A 26357-nucleotide genomic window follows, 5' to 3' on the forward strand; every position below is an offset into this window, starting at 1 on the left:
GAGCATCCTAACCAGGCACACTCTCCCGCCCTCATTCCCGTAACCTCACCTAACCTTCACATCCTTGGACACTTAGGGTCAATTTATCATGGCCAATCATTGGCCTGTGGGAGGAAACCCGGAGCGCCCGGAGGAAACCCACCCAGACACGGGGAGAACGTGCAGACTCCACACAGACAGTGACCTGAGGTTGGAATAGAACCTGGGTCCCTGGCGCTGTGAGGCAGCGGTGCTAAACACTATGCCACCAGGCTGGTGATCGATTTCTGTTGCAGTCTATGAGGTTTCGTGGCACTTGACTGTGAGAGCTGTATTCTTACGTGATTGGCACCTGGGTTGAGACCCGATTCCGGGGCAACGTTTGGTGTTCACTCCTCTGAGCATTTGATACATTTTGAACATGCCCATCGGACAAAAATAATGAGAGAAACAGCAGATCTGGGAAGCGCTGCAAGTTTTTCAAGTTTATTCATTATCTTTACCTCCCTGTTATCTCACTGTTTAATAACGCTGGTCAATTAGCCCCTCCCTCCCACCCCAACCCCACCCTCAACCCCCGCCCCACCCCACCCACATGCCAAGTGACGGATAATCACAGGAAGCAAGACTGGAAAAGTGGATAAGGTGCAAAGATGAGGACAATCAAAATGTAGTGATTAATTTGGGTTTTAAAAGCTTTATCATTTAAAAGATTGTAGGACAGAGAGACACCAAGTAAAAATGACGAGGGTCACTGTGGGGGGCAATTTTAACCCGGATTGCTGGCAGAGAAATGGGTGGGATTGGTTTGAGTGCTGCATTTACACCCGACCTTATTTTAATCTCTATTAAACTCAATGGGTGGTCGGTAAATTCGACACCCCACTTGTGTCCTGCCAGACGAATCAAGTTTAAATTGCTCCCATTGAGTGAGGAATGAGCATCTTTCTTGTTTACCTGGTCTGAGTGATTGCAGGTTCTTGCTGCACTGCGCTGAGGCACCTCTTTAACAAGTTGGACAGTTTTTCTGTTTGAACAGTGTCAGAGTTTGGAAGGAAGCCACTTTGTACAAGCTCCAACTACCAGATAAGAGCCAGCACAGAGAGCAAGCCTGCTGACCCCAAGAAATGGGAGACACATCTGTAAAATCACATTGGCAGGAGACCAAACTCCATAAACCTAAATAGGTGGAAAAATACCACTTAGTCATCACTAAGTACAATAATTATCGCAATAGGTATGTCAAGACCAGTCGGGAACATGCACAAGAAGGCGCCTCTGTTTCCTGAATTGTAGCCCAGAGTGCATCTATCGCATTTCCATTTGCCTCCTTGTTTTCTCAACGTAATTTTTAACTGCTTGTTTTTTTTGTGCAGTTTGCACCCCCCCCCCCCCCCCCCCCCCCCACCAAGAAATCTGTTTCTTTCAGATTCTCACCCACATCTCTTTCTAAGTGACTTTTTGCATGATTGATTTTGGACTGAGTGTAGCTGGAGATGCAGAATATTTCCGGATTTTTGCCGTTGTATCCGTTTCAATTCCGCTCCCTTACACTTTTGGGTTTAATATGAAGAAGCACCACACCAACTCGCCAAGGCAGCTTCGAAAGCACCTTCCAAACCCGTGACCACACCCACCTAGAAGGACAAGGGCAGCGGATACATGGGAACACCGCCACATGTGAACACATCCCCCCCCCCCCCAAGTCACTCACCACCCTGACTTGGAAATATATCGCCGTTCCTTTGCTGTCGCTGGGTCAAAATCGTAGAACTCCCTCCCTAACAGCACTGTGCATGTTCCAACATCATGTGAGTGGCACGCGGTTCAAGAAGGCGACTCATCACCACCTTCTAAAGGGGCAATTAGGGATGGTCTAGCCAGCGACGCCCGTGTCCCGTGAATGAATTTTAAAATAAATGAGATGTCAGGAGATCTCCCAGACCGGGAATCCCCTCGGATCTGCTCCCAATGTTCCGACGTGAGGAATGCGGAAACGCCAAGCAGAGAAATTCTTGGCCACTGCGGAGGTGTGGATGATTTCACTGAAAGGGAACTTGGAGTTCCCCTTGTCTCTCGAAACACCACAGTGGGGCTCGTGAGACAAGACAACATGGCATTTCCACAGTTTGGCATGGCCTATCTGGGATCTTGCTGTTATTTATCTCAGACCTTCTTCCAAAAAGACATTGAGAAAGAGAGTTCCGAGACTCATGACCCTCTGACAGAAAAAAATCTCCTGATATCTGTCTTAAATGGATGACCCCTTTATTTGAAGCAGTGACCTCTTGTTCCAGACGCTTCCACAAGAGGAAACATCCTCTCTGCATCCACCCTGTCAAGATCCTTCGATCAAATCACCTCTTATTCTTCTACACTCCAGTGGGTACAAGTCTAGCCTCTCCAACCTTCCCTCATAAAACAACCTGCCAATCCAGGTGTTAGTCCACTAAACCTCCTCTGAACTGCTTTCAATGCACTTACATCCTTCCCTCAAACTATACACAATACTCCACATGTGGTCTCACTAATGCCTTGTTCAACTGAAGCATCACTTCTTTACATTTCTGTTCAATTCCTCTTGCAAAAGAAAAATGTACAGCTTTCCTAATTACTTGTTGTACCTGCATACTAATCTTTTGCACTGCATTCACAAGGACACCCAGATCCCTCTGCACCTCCGAGCTCTGCAACCTCTCACCATTTAGATAATAAGGTTATGTTGTCACCTACACGAGACCCACGGGGCCGAGCTGATTAGGGCTGGATGCGGGTAGCCCTCTCCAGGACCAGTGTACATAGAGTTTTAATTCTACGTCAATAAACCTGTTGTTTCCTGACGCTCCTGTTTGGTCGCTTCCTCAAACTCAACAGACTATTTTTATTTGTCCTGCCAAAATGGACAATCTCACATTTGCCCACAATCTAGTCCATTTGCTCAATCTTTGCTCACTCACCTTGCCCGTGTCACTTTGTAGTCTCCTTATGTCCTCTTCACAATTTACTTTTCTATCAATCTTTGTGTCATCAGCAAGTAGCAACCATATCCTCTATCCAAATTATTTATATAAATTGTACAAAGTTGAGGCCCCAGCACATATCCACTTGTTACATCCCAACCAGAAAACAGGGACTACCCTCTGTTTCCTGTTAGCCAGCCCAATCTTCAATCAATGCCAATAAGTTACCCCCTACAGCATGAACCCCTCTTTTCCACAATAACCTTTGATACGGCACGTTATCAAATGCCTTCTAGAAATCTAAGTACAGCACATCCACCGGTTCCCCTTTATCCATAATACATGGCACTTCTTCAAACAACGCCAAGAAATTGGTTAAACATGATTTCCCTTGCACAAAACCATGTTGACTCTGCCTGATCACCGTGATTGTTCCACAGTCAATGGCTTGATGTCGTGCAAAACACGTCAGACCTCTTCTGGTACATGGAGGGTTCACCAGTTCAAGCTATTGGCTTGAGATGAGGGGATTTTGCTTAATGTCTACTATCTGGAAGTGCAGTTCATCTTTCTTCTGAGGTGCATTGGGCTCTCAGTTTGTTTACTTGGGGCGAGACAACAAGGGTACAACAAGGAGCTCATGGTGTCGGGGGTAACATATTGACATTGTTCCATCATAGAGTCTCAATTTTACCGGCTTCATTTTCCAGTTACCATCTGAATTAACTTCATATAAGTTTGCGAAGCCCATGATGTTCCACCTACCATCGATGTCTATCTGACACCTCACATTAACTTGATGCGCTCCTTCTGCAATCATCATTCCAATAGTCACAAACCATTTTTGTCACCTTAAGATTTGGTAGTGCCAGCCTGTTCTGGGGTAGAGAATGATTCTTCAGAATTAGTACCCGACATCGCTCCAGTAACCATCTTTAGGGCGGTACGGTAGCACAGTGCTTCGCATTGTTGCTTCACAGCGCCAGGGTCCCAGGTTCGATTCCCGCTTGGGTCACTGTCTGTGCGTAGTCTGCACGTTCTCCCCATATCTGCGTGGGTTTCCTCCGGGTGCTCCGGTTTCCTCCCACAAGTCCCGAAATACGTGCTTGTTAGGTGAATTGGGCATTCTGAATTCTCCCTCTGTGTACCCGAGCGGGTGCCAGAGTGTGGCGACTTGGGGATTTTCACAGTAACTTCACTGCAGTGTTAATGTAAGCCTACTTGTGACAATAATAAAGATCATTATTATAGATTTGATGTTCTTATTTCCAGCAAAGCGCTTGTGTGCAAAGTGATTCCGTTTCTTGCAGTTTGAGCACAGCTTTCCCCACACTGGGCATGCTCCCTTTTCTTTAGCGTGGTGCCCTCTGCAATATTTACATCCCGTACTCTGGCCTCGATCTTTCTGCTGGCCCATCTGTAACTCATACTTTCTTTTTTCCATTGCCTTGCGCATGGACGGTGTGAACCACCTCATCAGATAGTGCAAAGCCCCATCAGTGCTCCTCTCGATATTCTTCAGCTGAGGATTAATCACAAGAGCTTCTTCCCATGTCAGTAGCTCTCTTGAGAGTCGTTTTCTCTTCCCTGAGCAGACGTGCAGGATGTTCCCGATGGTGGGTATGTCCAGATCCAAGGGTCACAGTCTGAGGATACAGGGAGACCATTTCGGACAGAGATGAGGAGACATTTCTTCACCCAAAGAGTAGTGAGCTTGTGGAATTCATTACCGCAGGAAGTAGTTGATGCTAAAACATTGAATGGTTTCAAGAAGCAGTTAGATGTAACACTTGGAGTGAAGGGGATCAAAGGATATGGGGGGAAGCGGGATTAGACGTTGGATGATCAGCCATGATCATAATGATTGGTGGAGCAGGCTTGAGGGGCCGAATGTTTCTATGTGCTATCATGGTAGCATCTCTTGTTTATAAAACAATCCTAACTCTGATCAGATCATCCTTTAGTTGCTCAGGCCCTTAAGATTCAGCTAGATGTCTCAGTACAGTCATATACTGATCAATCTGCTCCTCCTCCTGGGTTATGTTGTTGACCTCAAAGTGCATTTTCAAGGCCTCCGATATTTTACAAGATGGGCTTTTCTGCTCCTTACTGAGGTCTAGGATACAGTACAACTTGTAGCAATCTGTTAGCAGTGCTGGGGAATGAAATGAAATGAAATGAAAATCGCTTATTGTCACAAGTAGGCTTCAAATGAAGTCGCCACATTCCGGCTCCTGTCCGGGGAGGCTGGTACGGGAATTGAACCGTGCTGCTGGCCTGCCTTGGTCTGCTTTCAAAGCCAGCGATTTAGCCCAGTGTGCTAAACCAGCCCCAGTTGCCTCTCTTATTTGATCATGTTTCTTGTTGAGCTTTGGCAATTACATAGCACTGCCACTGTGACTGGAAGAATTTCCAATTCCTTCTCAAATCCGCTTTCGTGTCCGTGGGAGTGAACTGGAATATTCAAAGCCACGCTGACTCACCCAGTAGCCAAAGCCCTGCACAAGGTTGCGGGCTGAAGTTTTAATTATCCTCTGCTGTTTCTCGTAGCGGCTGGCTGCCTTCCAGCTATCAAAGTCGATTTTCAAACGCACACTCCTGACACCAAGTTACATGCGGTGGGCAAATTGGCCTCGGCCTCACTCCTTTACTCACAAAGAATTGGCATCAGAGGTTAGGTGACTTTGGAGCTACATGACTATGGCAAGCCGTGGTACGCAATAGGCAACCTTACACAAATGCATTTCTCCAAATGTTGTAGACATCCCTCACTGTCAATTGTATGTTTTTAGCTACTTCATCCCACCCACTGCAGTTTCCGTGCCTCCCCCTTCTCTAAACGCCCTCAACAAAGCCCAGATTTCGAGCACGCCTCAATCACTCCTAATTGGTCATGAATGTAGCCCAGTCCATCACGCAAACCAGCCTCCCATCCATTGACTCTGTCTATAATTCCCGCTGCCTCGGAAAGGCAGCCAGCATAATTAACGGCCCCATGCACCCTGGACAAACTCTCTTCCACCTTCTTCCGTCAGGAAAAAAATACCAAAGTTTGAGGTTGCGTACCAACCGACTCAAGAACAGCTTCTTCCCTACTGCCATCAGACTTTTGAATGGACCTACCTCGTATTAAGTTGATCTTTTCTCTACACCTTGCTATAACTGTAACATTATATTCTGCAGTCTCTCCTTCCTTCCCTATGTACGGTATGCATTGTTTGTACAGCATGCAAGCAACAATACTTTTCACTGTATACTGACAATAATAAATCAAATCAAATCTCCATCATTCTGACTTGGCATCACATAACCATGCAAATTTATTCTGTGAAGTGCGATTGGGGTTTTTTTTTAATACTTTAAAGTTGCTTCACAGAATGGGCGTCATTTACTGAAGCAGCTTTAGGATTTGCCTTTAGTCGATTATTATCCACTCTCTGAAAAGGTGGTCAAAGTGAATCAAATTGGACACACGCATCAGTAAATCATACCAACTCATGCCATTCACATAACAATGCCCACTCCCAGCCAGCAGTATTTCACCACTAATTCAGTGCCTTTGTTTGGTTCAGTTGCCTGCTTTCTTTGACAGTGTCCAGCTCCCCTCATACACTCATTCTTTTTTGCCTTTTCTAGTTCCTCCTGTTATTCACACAGAAAGTGGAGTGTTTGGAGAGGAGCTGGTGTCGATTGCTAACAGCACAGTCCGACTGCACTGTGAAGCAGAGGGGAAGCCGCCACCTACCATCTCCTGGCTCAGAGACGGCCTACCTATTGTGACCGACGTCAGGCACAAGCTTCTGGATAAAGGCACCATTCTACAGGTGGGAGCTCAGCGCAAATCAGGCAGATAACGCGTCGAATTATCCCGGTTGGAATCGAATCCAGAAATTGCAATCCCAGGAGGAAACCCAGCCCTTAGTCTGCGTGCAGTCTGGCTTCAGGCTGAATCCATGAATCATGTGCTGCTTTTTGTACTCTCTCTCTGTAGATTCACGCAGTGCAGGTATCTGACACAGCTGGTTACATCTGTCTCGCAGAAAACCCAGCCGGAACCACGAAGAAGCTTCTCAACCTTCGTGTTCAAGGTAACAATCTCTGCTCCATTTCAAGGACATGACATACAGCTAGCACTGCATTGCGGTGGTAGAGGAGATGTGTCAGCAACAGCGTCAAGTGAAACCAAGTAATGTAATGCTTTCAAAATAGAAAAATATCCCGAAACATAAGGAACAAATTTGGATAAAAAGCCAAAGTAGAAATATTTAAGTGTCGATTTAGCGGATTCATATTTAATTTGGTTCTTTGATTTAGTTAGTTTGGGATTCCCACTGCTGTCCACTAGACCCAGATGCCGAAAGGAGATTGGATGGTGCATTAAAAAGCTTTTTTTAAAAATTCACTCATGGGAATGGGCGACTCTTACTAGGCCAGCATTTATTGCCCATCAGCAAGGTGTTGTTGAGCTGCTTACTTGAACCACTGCAGTCCATGTGGTGTAGGTGCACCCACAGTGCTGTTAGAGAGGGAGTTTGAACATGATGGCCCAGGAGCAGTGGAGATCGGTGATCTTTCTCACTTTCAGCCACCCTCATCTCAAGTGTCCAAACTCTCCCCCTGTCCTTTCTTGTTTCTTTCTCTCTCAATTGATGTAGAATGTCGTTGGACTCCTAAATCGGCGACAGCAAGGACTTCCAACAAAGCAAATTTATTCCTGCGCTCAGCAGCTATATGCAACACTGCTCGCGGGGAGAACACCGCTCTCCCGCTACGGGATCTCTTTTGTAGCCATGTTCCCACTTGACCACTCAGTCTGCACTTGGCATTGTTTCCTTTAAGTTCTGCTTCCTTGCCCCCCCCCCCCCCCCCCTGAGGCCCACAGACATGTCCCTGAATCTCCATTATACTCAAATCAAGATTGATTGCACAGCGTCTTACCCTAACTAATCCCTTCCAGGCCTACTCTGTGCCTGCCTCTGTGAGGAAAAGAATAACTATATTTTTTAACAAAAGGAAACTAAAAATACAGAATTTTGATTATTTACATTGCTGAAACATTTTGTTCGAAGGTGGAAGAAGATATTCCGAACGTTAGCTTGGTTTTAGTGCTGAGATTGAGAAGCGTTAAGTCAACACCAATTCACATCTGGTTCCTCTTGCTTTCAAACAGTGCCTCCCATCGTACTTGGCCCCACTCCAGAGAACGTTAGTGCTGTGATGAACAACCCCATTTGGCTAACATGTGAATCCCGAGCAGTTCCTGCGGCAGACATCGTGTGGCACAAAGACGGGCAGCTGTTCCAGTCCAGCCCCGACGCCCTCATTCTCCCAGGTGAGACTTTAATGAGGAAAAGGTCAAGTGGGGGCAGCTGTGAGTCACGCAGAATGACCTTTGACTTCTCCAGTGGTGGCATCGTTTGAGGGTGCTGCCCACAGCCCTTCATTCCCCCCTTCCCCCCCCCTCCCCCCCCCCCCCCCCCCCACTTCATGAAGGTACCAAGGAGGCAATTCTTGACAAAATGGTCGTTCTCAAGTTGTGTCTAGCACAGGGGTGGGCAAACTACGGCCCGCGGGCCATCTTTATGCGGCCCACCAAGATCAAGTCATTAAAAAAAAATTTTTTTAAATAAAGATTTTTTTAAAAAAAATTTTTTTTTAATTTTAAGGTTAATGGGGGGGGGGGTGGGAGCTGTTGGGTTACTGGTATAGGGTGGATACGTTGACTTGAGTAGGGTAATCATTGCTCGGCACAACATGTGTTTCATGTGAAGTTTCTACTTTAAAATATTAATTAATAAAAATTAATTGCTTTTTTAAAATTTAAAAACCTTTTATTTTGGCTATTTTAAATATTAATTATTTTACTTAATATACTATGCGGCCCTTTAAAATTGTGAATTTCTGAATGTGGCCCTTGCACGGAAAAGTTTGCCCACCCCTGGTCTAGCAAGTACATCGGACTTAGGACACACTCTCGGAACTCATTCTCGAGCTACCTTTGCCAATCCGATTCGCCCAATCTATATGTAGTTTAGAGTCACCCTTGATTATTGCAGTACCTTCCTCTCATGCCCTATTTATTTCTTCCTGTATACTCATTCCTATAGTATAACTACTGTTAGCGACACTATATACTATTCCTACCAGTAACATCTTACCTTTACTATTTCTATCTCTACCCAAACTGATTCTGCAGCTTACTCTTTTGGGCCAAGGTAATCTCTCACTCCTGTGCTAATTATATCTCTAATTAACATCTCTATTGAATGCTGAGAACATGTCAGTAAGAGATCCCATCATTACAAACTATTCATTATATTCACACTTTTAAGGGCTTTATTTTGAGACACGATCATTTGCCAGTAGGCCTTTAGGCCAGTAAGTGTATCCATTAGGCAATTGGTCAGATCCAGGAGTATAAGTCCTGGAGGGGTTCTATTTAAATATGCTTTCAATGTGAATGAAGTTATTCTTTTCTCGTTCAATCTTGGAGTAGATTCAAAATAGAAACTCTCCCATCGCTCAGTGAGTGAGCGCAGTGCTCAGTGTGAACTGAGGCAAAGAGGCGGAAATCTCTGATAAAGGGGCTCTGTCTCCACGCCAGCAAGAAAACGGGCGTGAATCACCCTGGACGTTCCTGGAGAAAGTCCAGAGTGATTCTCCGTTTTGAAGGGGGCTTGTAGGGCGGGCTCCGGAGTAGTCCACACAGCTCCGGCTGCCGATACGGTGCCCTGCACTTCTGGCCATGGGTCCACGCATGCACATGGCGGCCGCCTGTGGCCGTGGCCCCGTGCAACATGGCGGACCCACACAGCAAGCCGGCCCCAACAATATAGGCCCCATCCCCCCCCCCCCCCCCCCCCCCCAGATCGCGCGCGTTTGCTGATCGGTGGCCCCCGATCGCGAGCCTAGCCGTTCTGCAGGCCCCCCCCCCCGGTGACAAAACCCCCTCCCACCCCCCACCAGGGCTGGGTCCGCAGCCGCCACTCCGAGTGCCCGCTGGGTGGAACCATGAGTGAACCACCCCGGCGGGAACTTGGCCAGTTGCCGGTGGAGAATCGCCACGGGGGACCTCTTTCAATGGCCCCTGACCGTCGCTGCCCCCCCCCTCCCCCCCCCCCCCCTCCCCCCCCCCCCCCCCCCCCCCCGACTGGCGGCGATTCCCATTCTCTGCGCCAAGCATGATTTCGGCACGGAGGCTCGGAGAATCCCGCCCAAGTGTCCCATTCAATTCTCAGCTTGTGCTCAGGATAGTGGAGTTCAGCCAGACTCCAGTCAGGGCACCAGCAGGCAGGGAGGGTGAGATCTTCCAGCTGACACTCAGTGACCCTCGCTGGGAGACATGCGCATGGTCACTGGGTGAGGACAGCATTGGTTTAGTTACATTGCCCCCAAGTTTGAATCATGCTAATACATATGGTCCTTTGCTCCAGTTCACATATTAAGAATTGGGGGATCTTACCAGAGACTGACCAGTCCCCGTGGAACCATACCCTACAATTGTAAGAATCCTTCCCGTTTATTTATTTCGTTCCCATTTATTTTATTTTATTATTTTTGGTCCGTGGACCCATAATCGAAATGCGCCTTTAAGAGAGCTTGCCGGTACAATGTGTTCCTAGGGCTTTTTGGAGAGGAGTCGCCTGCCTCAGTGCCGGATGAATTTTAGGAACCAGTTTTGGAGGAGGTCGGTTCAATCGGTTAACTGGCAACCGGACAGGTTGACCAGGGACAGTGTTCTGCCTGACAACAGTCAGCGATTGGTTCCTGCCAGGTGTTATTTTTCAGAGAGAACTTGCCAGAAGCCTCGAGACCCTTGAAGGAAGAGGAGCTGTGTTTTCTCCCTATTCTGCTGCTGGTTGTCTGCTGTCTCTGTGAGACTAGAGTGAAGATCGTTACAAGCTGAAGGGGAAGAAAGTGCATAACTGAAGGCCCAACCTTGAGAAAGAAACAAACTGGAAGATATCCATCTGAATCAAAGATCCTTATCCTTTTATTTTATTATATTGTCTTTACCTCTGAAACACCCCTTTCCCTGTGTGTTGTCTGTCTGTGTGGAGAGTGGGAAAAGTTAGAAAGAAGGGGGGTTGGGAATTAGATAGTAGATAACTAATTGTATTTTTTGCCTGTTAAATCCACCAAAGACACTGGTATTAATATAAAATTTAATTTTATAGCAGCACAGTAGCACAAGTGGATAGCACTGTGGCTTCACAGCGCCAGGGTCCCAGGTTCGAATCCCTGCTGGGGCACTGTCTGTGCGGAGTCTGCACGTTCTCCCCGTGTCTGCGTGGGTTTCCTCCGGGTGCTCCGGTTTCGTCCCACAGTCCAAAGATGTGCAGGTTAGGTGGATTGGCCATGATCAATGACCCTTAGTGTCCAGGGATGTACAGGTTAGATGGGGTTACGGGGATAGGGCGTGGGAATGGACCTGGGTAAGGTGCTCTTTCAGAGGGTTGGTGCAGACCCAATGGGCTGAATGGCCTCCTTCTGCACTGCAGTGATTCTGTGATTCTATACAGAAGACACCATCTACATTTTAACATTTTCTTTGGAATATAGTTGCATAATCTCTGATCTGATCTCTTCCCATTTCTGTTCCAGGAGGTCACATCCTTCATATTCCCAGAGCAAAGACACAGCACAATGGCAAATATGTTTGTATTGTCACCAATGCGGCAGGGAGAGATGAGAAGGACATCTATCTCCATGTGTACAGTGAGCATCAGTATCATTACACGTTAATGTGGAAGTTGGGGAATATGTATGTAAAAGGGCAAGTCCTTAACAAATCTGATGCTATGTGAGCAGCATGTTACAATTCCAGAGGGTGTTATAACTGGACAGGGTGATCCCAGAATGCAATCCTGTCTCAATAGACCGTAACTTTTACTTTTTTACATAAAATGTGGAGGAACAGAGTCACGGGACCGCCAATCAGTTTTAACAACAAGAAAAAACATTTATTAAACATTTAAATATTGGATTATAATAGAGTACTCCTTTATTTCCCCCTTCGTTTAAGAATTCCACACTGATTTTAACATGGATTAATTGTTATTACAGTTAATAATAAAAGGTCACTTGTGTTTAAATTTCACGAATCTGTTGACTGTTGTCAATTTAATTCAACCAAAGATTAACTAGGATTACAAAGTACATCTCTAATCTACAATGGTTTCATTAACACAAAGTCCCTTTTAAGCACACAAGATGACTGTGGGCAAATACACGCACTCTGCTCTGATTTCTCCTCAGAATCCCTTCGATGAGAGTTTCCAAAATCTCTCCCAAACGTTCACTTTAAATTCCTCTCTCATCAAGGTGCTCTGCTTTAGTGGTTTGCATTCCGAAATCCAGTCCAAGTTTTACAAATGACACTTTTGAACAGAGCTTTTAATCAATGTTTTTTGAATCTTTGCTCCAAAAGCCCCCCCCACTATTAAACACCATGGCGACAGTTACTCTGAGGCCATCACGGTCTGTGCTGGAGAGATGGCCACTTTTAGATGTGAATCAGAGGCAGTTCCAGTTCCCACTGTTGTGTGGTACAAGAATGACCACCAGCTGGCCTTGGTAAATGGTGCCCGTACCCGGTCTAATGGCCAAATACTCCAAATCCAAGATGCTCAGGTAATGTCTGCGTTCAATATTTCAAATCTTGAGAGCAATTTAAATGTACAGCATTCGGTGGGTAGATGTCGTTTATGTTCATCTGGCGTTTGTTTGTAACATTCTTTTATATGACTTGAAGTAAAATGGTCTTGAAAGAAAACACTCATATGGGCCGGGTTTTCCCCCGTTATTGGCAAAGGTTGAAGTCGGGTGGGAAAAGCGTTGTTGAAGCCACTGACGGCAATGGCCACTTGCCCCGTCATATAGTGCGGGACTTTACAAAGAACTTCGATTCACATGTCCCACGACGTGTCATGATGGGGTGGTTTTGGATTTACCTGCCCTGCCATCAACGGATACTTGATGATCCGTGGCACCATTTTTAAAGGCTGCTCTTCTGCCCAGCGAGCAAATCAGTTCACCCACCCCGGCACACCCCGTGGCACTTAACTGGGCAATACCCAGGCATCAGGTGAGCTGTGCCCAGGCACCGCAGTGCCAAGGGAGTGCCCGGGAGGTGCCTGGGAATGACCCTCTGAACGCTGCACTCACCTGAGGTCCCCTGGGAGTACTGCTCACCAGTTGCACACTTTTGGAGACCGGTCATGCTTCACAGCGTTCTGCCATCTTGCTGTCGTGGAAGGATATTTTTTTTTTTTTTATAAATTTAGATTAGCCAATTATTTTTTTCCAATTAAGGGGCAATTTAGCGTCGCCAATCCACCTACTTTGCACATTTTTGGGTTGTGGGGGCGAAACCCACGCAGACACGGGGAGAACGTGCAAACTCCACACGGACAGTGACCCAGAGCCGGGATCGAACCTGGGACCTCAGCGCCGTGAGGCGGTTGTGCTAACCACTAGGCCACCGTGCTGCCCTGTGGAAGGATATTTTGATGGGGGGGGGGGGGGTCGTGTCATGCGTTGCCAACATAAAAAGTGACTTTGCACTTGTGGCGATGTTTACTGCTCCCATCGCCAAGCCCACCCGGCTATAGTTACACCCCAGTCCTCTACAACAATTAGAGCCTCCAGCAATATTCTTAAAGATCTGTGAGTTGCAGTGGACCCTCCACATCTCCTGCACTGCCCCCAAGAGCGTGGCCTCCTTTTTGCAGCAAATACCTTTTGTCCTTCCGAGCAAATACAGTGTCATTCTTTTCTTTAACCTTTAACCTCCAACCTCTAACCCATTCTCTGGCACCCATTCTCGTGTTTTGGAATTTTAGTGATATTGCTGTGACTGAATTTTCTTCTCGCTTTCAAAAGCACCAAATAATGTGTTGCTCCCTACCGATCTGCCTGCCACTAACATCCTGACCTTTGCTCCATCTGATTCTAGGTCACAGATTCTGGGCAATATATGTGTAAAGTTACCAACCTGGCTGGACACACGAAAAGGACCTTCAGGCTCAACGTGCATTGTAAGCATGGAAAGGCTTCAGACCATTGTGTGCTGAGCATATTAACACAGCATTTCTCGGGGCGCGTTTCTGGAAGGTTCTGATGCAGAACCTACCTTGAGGAAATGGAATGGCCGGAAGAGAACCCATGATTTAACGCGCTGTGCAAGTGGAAGGATCAGAATAGATGGGCCGAGTGGCATTTTCTTGTTCCGCGCTTGCTTCCTGTTATGATATTGGTGCTCCTGTGTATCATTTCCATGGATCCACTAGGATTTGGAATGGGCTTTCCCAGACTGTTAGTTTCCTGGGTGGAATTTTAACCTGTTGTCCTTGCCAGGAATGGTGTGGAGGAGAGATTATAGTAGAACAGCTCCATTTGCCGCTACTCTCCTGCTATGCGCTGATTTTAATGCTGCTGCTTTTGGTGGGTGCCAGCTACAGTACCCAAATGGTATTTTAACTGGGGGGGGGAGAGAAGTCGCAATGACTTTTCTGCTAAACTTTGAAGCAGGTCAGCAGATGGTGTAAACAGCAAACGGGCTCTGCAGGCAAGCAAAACGGTTTCTGTGTGAGATCCTTCGGAACGAGGATGCTCTCCCCTCACCCACTGGGAAAGACCCAGACTCCTCCCGCTTCCCCTCACTAAAACCCTCCAAAAATTCCCACGGCAGCTTATCTGGAAGGCAGCAGGTGGCCTTTGACCTCCTTCCTGCTGACCACTCTGTCCTGTCTTCTCTCCTGTGGCTAGGTGGGCCATGCCTGAAGCCCACCTGCTCCCCGGTATTTGGCCTCTCTCTCACTAACTACTGCTGACATTCCCAGAGGGTGCAGTGGAAGAGAGGGTCTCCCCTCTCTTCCATCAGGCCCAGGTTGTCCCATTATGTGATGGAGATCATGGGCCAGAATTCCAAAGGACCCCCCCCCCCCCCCCCCCCCCCCCCCCCAACCTCCCGGGACTTGGTCCGGGCAGGATTTGAAAATCGCCGTCCCGCAGGTCATCATGTGATCCCGATGTCTCCAGGGCTGTTTTGAATTTTCAAAGGTCTGACAGGATGGGGCGGAGGGAATGGGGAAGATGCTTGCTGCCCATTAACCACCCCTTAAGCACATGTTAATGTTGAGCACAGGCTTGATAATGGGCCTGTCAATTTAGGAATGCAATTTTCACATTTTTCCACGGAGCCCGGACAGTTTTGTGCACATTGGGGCACGGCTGTTTGTCACAGGACCCTAAAAGTGTATTTGGAATTGTTCTTCGATTACTCTGCGGGGCCATCCAGCAGCAGCAGGATCACTTCTCCTAATCTCCTCTTCCATGGTTGGTGTCCATCTCCGTAGTGTCCATGGTTGGTGTCCATCTCCGTAGTCTCCTGAGAGCGAATCGGGTGCTGGGCTCCATCCCCCGACCATTTAAAAAAATTAATTCAAGGGATGTAGGCGTCGCCGGCCAGCATTTATTACCCATCCCTAATTGCCCTTGAGAAGGGGGTGGTGAGCTTCCTTCTTGAGCCTCTGCAGTCCATGTGGTGTAGGTACACCCACAGCACAGTTAGCGAGCGAGGTCCAAGATTTTGACCCAGCAACAGTGAAGGAACGGCGATATATTTCCAAGTCGGGGTGATGAGTGACTTGGAGGGGAACCTCCAGGCGGTGGGGTTCCCAGGTATCTGCTGCTCTTGTCTTTCCAGATGGTAGTGGTCGTGGGTTTGGAACGCGCTGTCTCAGGAGGTTTGCCAAGTTGCTACAGTGCACCTTGTAGATGGTACACACGGCTACCACTGTGCATCGGTGATGGAGGGAGTGAATGTTTGTGGATGGGGTGCCAATCAAACGAGCTGCTTTGTCCTGGATGGTGTCGGGCTCCTTGAATGTTATTAGGAGCGGCGCTCATCCATTTTGAATGTTACAATTGTGTGGCAATGGGCGGCACGGTGGCACAGTGGTTAGCACTGCTGCCTCATAGCACTGAGGACCTGGTTTTGATCCCAGCCCCGGGTCACTGTCCGTGTGGAGTTTGCACATTCTCCCCCTGTCTGCGTGGGTCTCACCCCCACAACCCAAAGATGTGCAGGGTAGGTGTGGCAAGAATGATGTAGCCTAGACACAGGGTCAGGACCAGGAATCAATTGGGGTGTCGGGTCCATCAATCCACTTGGAACATTTGGCCCTATAAATCTATACGCAACTTTACTATTCAATTGGTCATCATTCAAAGCAAACATTATCACTATTTTCTGTATTTTGATCTTAGAACATAGAACAGTACAGCACAGAACAGGCCCTTCGGCCCTCAATGTTGTGTCGAGCAATGATCACCCCACTCAAACCCACGTATCCACCCTATACCCGTATCCCAAACCCCCCCCCTCCACCTTACTTTTTACACTACGGGCAATTTAGCATGGCCAATCCACCTAACCTGCACATCTTTGGACTGTGGGAGGAAACCGGAGCACCCGGAGGAAACCCACGCACACACGGGGAGGACGTGCAGACTCCGCACAGACAGTGACCCAAACCGGGAATCGAACCTGGGACTCTGGAGCTGTGAAGCATTTATGCTAACCACCATGCTACCGTGCTGCCCTTTAGTCATGTCAATTTTTAAAAACAGAGGCGAATCAAATTTTGTAGAAATCCAAGTGTAACAAGTTGCCAAGGGGGAAACTAAGAGTGAAAATTGGAAAAGGCAACAAATTGTTTATCGTAGATGTTCAGTTCAGTCGCTCTTCATTTTTATGTTTTTGATTCTTCTCCCTTTTATTTCAGCCGCACCAACTTTCGAAGAACCCTCAGAGGAGATTATCAGCCAAACAGCTGGCAGTGCCCTGGTTCTGGCGTGCCATGCATTGGGAGTTCCGCCACCCATCATCAGCTGGCTGAAGGATGGAGAGCCAATAGGTAGGACTGGACATGGTCAATGTGGTCATTGGCTGTGTGACTCTCCACCAGGGGGCGTCTTAGAGGGAAATAGCTCAATGCTTTCAAACGGAAACTCGATGATTACGTGAAAGAAAAAGTCATGGGAAGGTCTGCAGGAAGGCCAAGGTGGGGTAGATGGAATGAGAAGAGACTCATGTCGGAGAAAACACAACACAGACGTGTTGGGTTCAATGACCTGGTCCTGTAGCTCACAGGGCTAATCGCTGGCTTTGAAAGCAGACCAAGGCAAGCCAGCAGCACGGTTCAATTCCCGTAACAGGCGCCGGAATGTGGCGACTAGGGGCTTTTCACAGTAACTTCATTTGAAGCCTACTCGTGACAATAAGCGATTTGATTTTCATTTCATTTCATATTCAATGCAAGAACAAACTTTTGCTTTTGCTCAAAATGTGAAATGTCGGATGAGCCAGGTGGCACATTACTGAATAAATATGGGCAAGGTGGTTGGGTTTTTCACGGGAGAGTACGGATGAACAGAAAGTCCTCGATATCGGGCTACACAAATCCTTCTTGTACACTGTGAAAGAATAGCTGGGGTCCCAGCACCGATCCCTGCAGTGCAGAAGGAGGCCATTCAGCCCGACTCTCCGGCGGAGCACCTACTTAGGCCCACACCCCATCCCCATAATCCCAACTAACATTTTTGGACACTAATGGGCAATTTAGCACCACCAATCAACCCAACCCACACATCTTTGGACTGTGGGAGGAAACCAGAGCACCTGGAGGAAACCCACGCAGACACGGGGAGAAAGTGCGAACTCTACACAGACAGTCACCCGAGGCCGGAATTGAACCCAGGTCCCTGGAGCTGTGAGGCAGCAGTGCTAACCACTGTGCCACTGTGCCGCCCTTCCTGGTGAACGGGTAAGCTGGTGAAGTGGTTAAAAAAAAATGGGTTATTGGGTTTATAAATAGAGCAATAGAAAAGAATAAATACAAAGAGATGGTGCTCGAACTTTTGAAATCGCTGGTCAGGCCTCAGTGGGAGTCTTGATGGACAATTCTGGGCTCCCCACTTCATTAAAAACGTAAAGGCCTCAGCAAGGGATGAGAGGAGGTTCAACAGAAAGTTACCAGGGACGAGAGGCTGACAACAACAGGTTGGAAAAGTTAGACCTGTTCTCCTTGGAACAGAGAAGGTCATGAGGTGACCGATAAAGATTTTCAAGATGTTTTGATAAATTAGAGAGAGAACAACCATTCCCCCCCCCCCCCCCCCCGCCCCCCTGGTGAGTGCATCAGAGGCCCAAGATTCCACCACCACTGGGAAATAGAGAGCCATAGAGAGCCAAGACAGAGAGACATTTCTTTCAAAGATACTTGTCATTATCTGGAACATTCTACTGGAAAGGTGGTGGTCGCTGATCCCATGAATGATTATAAAAGGGAGATGAGGATAAGGAGTTACAGATAAAAAAAACTGGGCGAGGGGGGGTGACAGATGGCCTTGCAAAGAGCCAACACAGACGTGGTGAGGTGAATGACGTTCCTTCGCGCAATCCCTTTCCGTGATCCAATGGCGCGATGGTCGCTGTGTTGCTGCCCGTGGTTGGATCAATCGTGAGGTAAAGAAAAAGAAAGACTTGCATTTGCACAGCGCCTTTTATGACCACCAGACATGTCAAAGCGCTTTACAGATAATGAAATCGTTTAGAAGTGTAAACGCTGTCGGCATGCAGGACCTGTGGCGCAGTGGGTAGGCGTCCCTGCCTCAGAGACAGAAGCTCTAGGTTCAAATCCCACCCCAGGACCTGTTGGCCATGGCAGGAGCCTTCATGATGTCGTGCAACAGCCTGATTGATAATCAGCGCACTAACCACTCCAACCTTTTCCAAAATACGTGAGCGAATATAGGACTGCTGCAACGTAGGAAGCTTGGCGGCCAACTTATGCACAACCTAGAAATGTCAGTGTTCTAATGATCAGACAACCGGTCACTTAGGATGTTTATTGAGGGATTGAATATTGGTCAGGACACTGGGGATAACTCCCCAACTCCTCTGCCAATTAGTGTGCCGTGGGATCATTTTTGCATTCACCCGAGCAAGCAAACGGGGCCTCGTCTGAGAGGCAGCGTCTCCGACAGTGCCGCACACCCTCAGTGCCACACTGCAGCGTCCGAGAGGAGTTTTGTCCTCGGGTTCGGGAGTGGGTCTCGAACCCACAACCTTGTGATCCAGGGGCTAGAATGCCAGCCGCTGAGCCATACATGGTGTGAGGTGGCGCAGCGAAGAGGCAAGGTCACGTTCAATGCGCTGGGTCGTGGAATCAGGGAGTTGAATGAGGAAATGAAAGTTTTCGAGTCTGAATATTTGAACAAACTTTTCCCCTTGGTAATCGAACAGGTGCAGCAGAGTGAAAGATGGAGTTGACAGATTGTACCTGGTGAATGGAAAGACTGGGCTCAATGGGAAAATGGTCTCTTTCTTCTTATTCTGATCTTTGCACAGCTGCAGGTTTTGCTATAGAATCACGATACATTATGAGTCACAGAAGGTTGGTTTACAAGTGCAACAGGTGATTAAGAAGGCAAATGGAATTTTGTCCTTCATTGCTAGAGTGATGGAGTTTAAGACTAGGGAGGTTATGTTGCAATTGTATAAGGTGTTAGTGCGGCCACACCTGGAGTATTGTGTTCAGTTTTGGTCTCCTTACTTGAGAAAGGACGTACTGGCGCTGGAGGGTGTGCAGAGGAGATTCACTAGGTTAATCCCAGAGCTGAAGGGATTGGATTATGAGGAGAGGTTGAGTAGACTGGGACTGTACTCGTTGGAATTTAGAAGGATGAGGGGGGATCTTATAGAAACATTTAAAATTATGAAGGGAGTAGATAGGATAGATGCGGGCAGGTTGTTTCCACTGGCGGGTGACAGCAGAATTAGGGGACATAGCCTCAAAATAAGGGGAAGTAGATTTAGGACTGAGTTTAGGAGGAACTTCTTCACCCAAAGGGTTGTGAATCTATGGAATTCCTTGCCCAGTGAAGCAGTTGAGGCTCCTTCATTACATGTTTTTAAGGTAAAGATAGATAGTTTTTTGAAGAATAAAGGGATTAAGGGTTATGGTGTTCGGGCCGGAAAGTGGAGCTGAGTCCACAAAAGATCAGCCATGATCTAATTGAATGGCGGAGCAGGCTCGAGGGGCCAGATGGCCTACTCCTGCTCCTAGTTCTTATGTTCTTATGTTCTTATTGGGCTTTTTCAGTTTTCTCTGAGTTGCTGCTTAGCTTCATGCCTCAAGGATTTCTTGGGAAATCTGGGCAATGGGTCATTTGCCTGATCTAGGAGCAGACATGGAACTCTTATGAGGAAAGATTCCAGTCGTTCTTTATAGCCAATCAGACACCAGCAGACCTGCACACACGACCTTCCTCAGATCAGCTGGGAGGAAAACTTTCATATTACTGTACTACAGAACTTAGTCCACCCAGCTAAACCTGGAGACCAGTCATTTGATGAGTTAATGACTGTCTTGCAAGAACATTTCTCTGCCCGTCCACTATTAATAGCTGAAAGGTTTCACTTTCACCATAGTGCACAGGAGGAAGGGGAAAACATTTCAAAGTTTGTTACAGCAATGCGAAAGCTAGAAAAGTACTTTTAATGTGGCCAGACTTTGGATGATACACTCCCCGACTGATTAGTTTGTGGCCTCAGCATTGTTCGGGAGATCTTTAATTCAGGAACATTAAGCTAAACTGGGTTATCGTGAACCAACTTGTTGATTCTATGAATGATCTTCAACCACTGCTGAGAAAGTATTCAAAGGTATTTGAGGAGTCACTGATAGGGGGTCAAAGTGAAACTCAAGATAAAGGTAGAGACAGCGTGCCTAAGAGTTTGAAAGCGCGTACTGTACCCTATTCGATTTGACCTAGAATGGATGAAGAACCTGAGACATTACTGAAGACCAGAGTCACTGGATTTGTTAAATCAGCAATTGGACAACCCCATACGTCCCAGTCTTAAAGAAGGATGGTTCAGTCCAAATGCGGGGATTTCAAAACGACTATTAACCCTGTGTTAGGTGCTGATCAGTAATCTCTACCACTTATCGAAGATCTTTTTGCAGAATTCCCAGGCGGCCAACATGTAGCAAAATTGATTTCTCCCAAATGCAAATGAGCATAGCGATTGAGTCTCAACCATTAATGACCAGCGTGACACGCAGGGGTCTATTTCGGTATCGATGGCTTCCATTTGGGATAACGTCAACACCGGCTCTCTTCCAACAATGAATGGATCAGATCTTGAGTGGGGTATCAGGTGTACAATACTACCTGGTCGACATTTTGATTACAGGTTTGAACGATGTAGAGCTTGTAAAGAGCCTGGATGCTACTCTTGCATGGCTGCAGCTGCATAATCTCCGGGTCAAGAAAGAGAAGTGTGAATTTTCCAAAGACAGGAGAATGTGACGCAGTTAAGGTTGTTTCCAGGATTATTACATTACCATGGAATGTTTGTTTACTGCACTTAGCAACAAGGCTGACAAGGTCTTTACACACATAGCTTTGTGACAAACAAGCTTGGCCCTGGATGAAAGATTACGAAGATGCTTACCAAAGTGTCAAAAGAATTTACAGGTTTACCCGAACAGATTCGGTCATGAGCAATTTGTTGGACATGATTTAAAAGGGTACTCTAACTCAAGAGTACAGACAGAATCCAGATCTTAAACCCTATCTTACCAGGCATCTTGAGTTGACAGTACAAAATGGAGTATTGTTGTGGGGTATTAGAGTAATCATGCTGTAGTGTCTACAAAGTAATGTCTTGGAACAGCTGCACGGGGCCATCCTGGTGTAGTTAGAGTGAAGGAGTTGGCGAAAAGCTACTTTTGATGGTCCGTATTGGATGCCCAAATAGAGGAAAAGGTGGGCGATACGCGTGAGCGGTAACGCATGAGCAATTCACATCTATTGAATTGGAGGACGATCTGAAGGGGTGTGTCATCGGCAGATCAAATCCCCTACCATCCAGCTCTCAGTGGCTTAGCTGAACATTTTATACAATTGCTCAAGCATGCAATGAGGGTTTCGTGAAATCAAGGCTCTCTACATAAACCTGCCAATAGTTTTCTGATGACATACAGAAACACTACACATTCAACAATACGGAGCTCACCGGCTGTACTGATATTAAAGAGGAAACAATGCACACAGTTCGACCTTTTGACTCCCCTTTCAACTTCAGAGACAGTCAGTCAGGCAACAACATCAGACCCAAGTGGCTAGAAGGGAGGGAGGAATTCTCTGATAATGGCCACGCCCGCAAGAAAACGGGCGCAAATCACTCTGGACTATCCTGGAGAAAACCAAGAGTGATTCTCCGTTTTGAAGGGGGCCAGCGGGGCCCCGGAGTAGTCCAAGCAGCTCCAGCTGCCAATCCAAGGCCCTGCACTACTGGCCGGGGTCGGCGCGTGCGCCCTGCGGCCGCCTGCGGTGGGGGCCCCGCGCAACATGGCGGACCCACACAGCGGGCCGACCCCGACCATACTGGACCTCCCCAGATCACGCCCGCCTGCCGATTGGTGGCCCCCGATCGCGAACCTGGCCGTCCTGGAGACCTTCCCCCCCCCCGGTGATGGATCCCTGCCCCCCAACCAGGGCGGCAGCCGCCACTCTGAGCTCCTGCTGGGTGGAACCATGAGTGAACCACGCTGGCGGGAACTTGATCAGTTGTCGGAGGAGAATCGCCTCTTTCAATGGCCCCGACTGGCGCCGTGTCGACCGCGCGCGATTGGCGGCTCGCGGGAGCAGAGTCGGACCCGATCGTGGGCCTCCGCTCCCACGCCGAGCGCGATTGCAGCTCAGAGGCTCGGAGAATCTCGCCAGAGCCTTTGACCAAAGGGAACGTGTTCTTGTGAGAAATTACACTTCAGCAGAAAAATAGACTCAACTGTATTAGCCAAAACGGGTCCGATTGCATGCACTGTACAATCTGACGATGAATGGATTTGGCGTCGGTACGCTGACCAATTATTGTCTGCACGTAGCGAGGGTACAGAATCTGTACCAGATGTTTTTAGAGAGTACAGACTGACATGCCCCACTTCAGGACTACCACTGCCAAAATTACAGAATTAGTTGCGACAGAATCACCCACACACCCAGAGACAGCTCTGGGTTGGTTTCGGAAGATGTAACACCGACCAGTATGGGCAGCACGGTGGCGCAGTGGTTAGCACTGCTGCCTCACAGCGCCGAGGACGCAGGTTCAATCCCAGCCCCGGGTCACTGTCCGTGTGGATTTTGCACATTCTCCCCATGTCTGCGTGGGTCACACCCCCACGGGCACAAAGAAGTGCTTTTCCGGCACAGTGTGGCTGTTGGATTGGGCCCCATGGTGTCAAAATGGCAAATTTGGAGCATCGAATTGGACTAAATTCTGAGTGAGGGCAATGAGGGAGAGGTTGGAAAGGGGAAAAAGGCAAAACCTCAAACTGTTATCCGGTAGGATTATTTTTGCCCTGTGAGCGATCGGAATGTGCCATGGATTCCGGACAGGTGAGTGGAGGTGAAAACTATTGAATCATTTAAAAATTAATCTGATTGGGTAATGGGGAAGTCTTGAGAATCAGAGGATGTTAACGCACAGAAGGAGGCCAGTTGGCCGATTGCATATGTGCGGGCTCTCTGCAGGAAGAGTTCAGCTTGTTCCACTCACCTGCCAATGTCCTGTAGCCCTGTAAAGTCTCATTCTTCTATCATTTGCCTCTTCCCTTTTGAAAACACAACCGTTCTGGGCGGATTAACTATGACAGGTAAAGTACCCTCCTCATCAGTAAAGGTCCTGGGTGGGAAGCAACAATTGGCAAAAGATTTGCTATAAAATGTGCGAATGACCACCTCGTAATCCGTTCTAACATTTTGACTAATTCGGGGCTGTCAATATAATTGGTTTCACCCATCGGCTGGGTAACAGGAAATTCTGATTATATTGATCACTAACTGACAGAGATGTGCCTTTGAGGTACAGGAACCCAATGCAGAGCAGAAAGTACATTTGAAACAAAATATTTTTTTTTTTTTACAAACTTAGAGTGCCCAATTCTTTTTTTCCAATTGAGGGGCAATTTAGCACCTACCCTACACGTCGTTTGGGTTTGTGGGGGTGAGACCCACGCAGACACGGGGAGAATATGGAAAAACAAATTAATTTAAATGATTGATTCAAAAAGGAACTCGATCACGAGTTAGCAAGAAAAACATATGCAGGGTTATGGGAAAGATCAGTTCAATAATAGGACCAGCACAGATGCGATGGGCCAAATGGCCTCTTCCTAGGCTGTATGATTCTTATAGCATAAGAGACATTTAAAAAAAACTTGCTGTATAACTTTCGCCTTTATTTTGCTGAAATTTAAATAATAATAAAACTTTTGACAGAGAGCAGCGACAGCCGGGTTTGGCATATCCTATCTGGTGGCAGTCGACTGCAGGCCATCCAGTTGCAGCTTTCCCATGCTGGAAATTACACCTGCTTGGCGAGGAATTCTGAGGGAGAAGTGCGCAAACATTACTCGCTGATTGTGCAAGGTAAGATTGTTATGCTTCCCATAGAGATTTCTAAAGTTGAAAATCAAGGAATCCCCAAGATCTCAATGGAAAGAAAATCAATGGACAAGATTTCGCTTTGTAAAAACCTTTTTCTTTCAATATTTTTGTGGTAGTATGACTAGAGGTACTATGGTACCTAGCAATGCCGAGACACCATTGGTGGAGAAGGCTCGCTGCTCATTGGCCCAATGGTATGTAACACTAGTCACCCATTGGTTAGAATTGTAAGGTAGCTCCGCCTAGTAAGGCCTGTGTATCACCCACAGCTTCCTTTCTGTACCTGAGCTGCTGGGGGAACATCTTGTCTATTAAAGCCTTCAGTTCGGACTACAACCTCGCTTCTGTGGTCATTGATCGTGCATCAATTTTTATTGCCATTTTTCAGTGTTTACAGAATAACAGTTCTACGTACAGTGCACCTGATATTTACATTTTTCTTATTTGCAAATTTTACATGCATTTTCTCCGTCCTCCTGTCTGGCAGTCAGTCTGCAGCTGTGTGTGGTGCTGCCGATCGCCAGCCAAGCAGGATTCTCCAGCTTGCGATTAAGGAAGCAAAAGCTAGGGCATCGGCCCGCTTCCCCATCTGTAGTTCTGGCTGGTCCGATATCCCGACGACTGCCAATCTCGTCAACACTTGGCCGCGATATCGGAGACTCCCGGCCCATATCAGATTGGAAAACAGTGAATGTAAATCCTGTGTTCAAGGAAGGAGAGAGACAGAAAGCAGGAAACTGACAGGCCAGTTAGCATAAAATCTGCTGTGGAGAAAATGCTACAATCTATTATTAATGAGGTGATAACAGAGAACTTCGAAAATCTCAAAGTGATCAGCCAGAATCAACATGGTTTTGTGAAAGGAAATCAAATTTGTCTAATTTATTTGAGTTCTTTGAGGAAGGAACCAGCAACGTCGATAAAGAGAGCCTTTGGGGGACGAAAACTTGGATTTACAGAAGGCATTTAACAAGGTTCTCCATCAAAGATTACTACACAAAATAAGAACTCATGGCATAGAATCATAGAAAGCTGTGAATGACGGAGCGCCGCTCCTAGCCCCCCCCGGGTTGGGGTGAATTAGGTGCGAGGAGCGGCCTCCGAGGCCGTCGTGAAACTCGGCCGAGTTCACGACGGCCTTCCCGATTCATCGCGGGAGCGGAGAATTCCGCCCCACAGGTCTGGTTGACAAATTTGTTGATGGCACAAAGGTAGTTTGGAGAGTCAGTTGTGAAGAGGATTTAAGAGGACTGGAAAGGGACATGGACAGGTGAGGTGCACGGGCAAAAAATTGGCAGATGGAGTATAATGGAGGAAAATGTGAACTTGTCCACTTTGGCAGGAGGAATAGAAACGCAGAATGTTATTTAAATGGAGAAAGATTGCAGAACTTGGGTAAAGAGGGATTTGGGAATCCTTGTACATGAATCACAAAATGTTAGCACGCAGGTATAGCAAGTGATTAGGAAAGCAAATGGAATGTTGTCGTTTGTTGCAAGGGAAATGGAATATAAAAGTAATGATGTTTTGCTGCAGTTATACATATGAGACCACGGGCGAAATTCTCCGACCCCCAGCAGGGTCGGAGAATCGCCCGGGCCCGCCGAAAATCCCGCCCCCGCCGTGGCAGAAATTCTCCGCCACCCAGGAATTGGCGGGGGCAGGAATTGCGCCACGTCGAACGGCGAGCCCCCTACGGCGATTCTCCGGCCCGCGATGGGTGGGCCGAAGTCCCGCCGCTGGGAGGCCTCTCCCTCCGCCGAGGTTTGAACCACCTTTGGTGGCGGTGGGATCGGCGGCGCGAGCGGGCCCCCGGGGTCCTGGGGGGGGGGGGGGGGCGCGGGGCGATCGGACCCTGGGGGGGTGCCCCCACGGTGGCCAGGCCCGCGATCG

At 47.6% G+C, this 26357-nt stretch overlaps 1 protein-coding gene across 1 annotated transcript in view; it reads left to right on the forward strand.

The window, feature by feature from the left end:
- Positions 1-26357, forward strand: part of LOC119955579 (hemicentin-1-like) — a 291695-nt gene that overhangs the window by 135410 nt on the left and 129928 nt on the right. The window contains 8 exon segments of the mRNA XM_038781912.1: positions 6576-6763; positions 6931-7027; positions 8110-8271; positions 11544-11657; positions 12370-12572; positions 13897-13978; positions 16730-16861; positions 24297-24446. Coding sequence (XP_038637840.1) covers positions 6576-6763; positions 6931-7027; positions 8110-8271; positions 11544-11657; positions 12370-12572; positions 13897-13978; positions 16730-16861; positions 24297-24446 — 1128 coding nt within the window.

The sequence above is a fragment of the Scyliorhinus canicula genome, chromosome 21 (genome assembly GCF_902713615.1).
Source record: "Scyliorhinus canicula chromosome 21, sScyCan1.1, whole genome shotgun sequence".
NCBI classification, from domain to species: domain Eukaryota; kingdom Metazoa; phylum Chordata; class Chondrichthyes; order Carcharhiniformes; family Scyliorhinidae; genus Scyliorhinus; species Scyliorhinus canicula.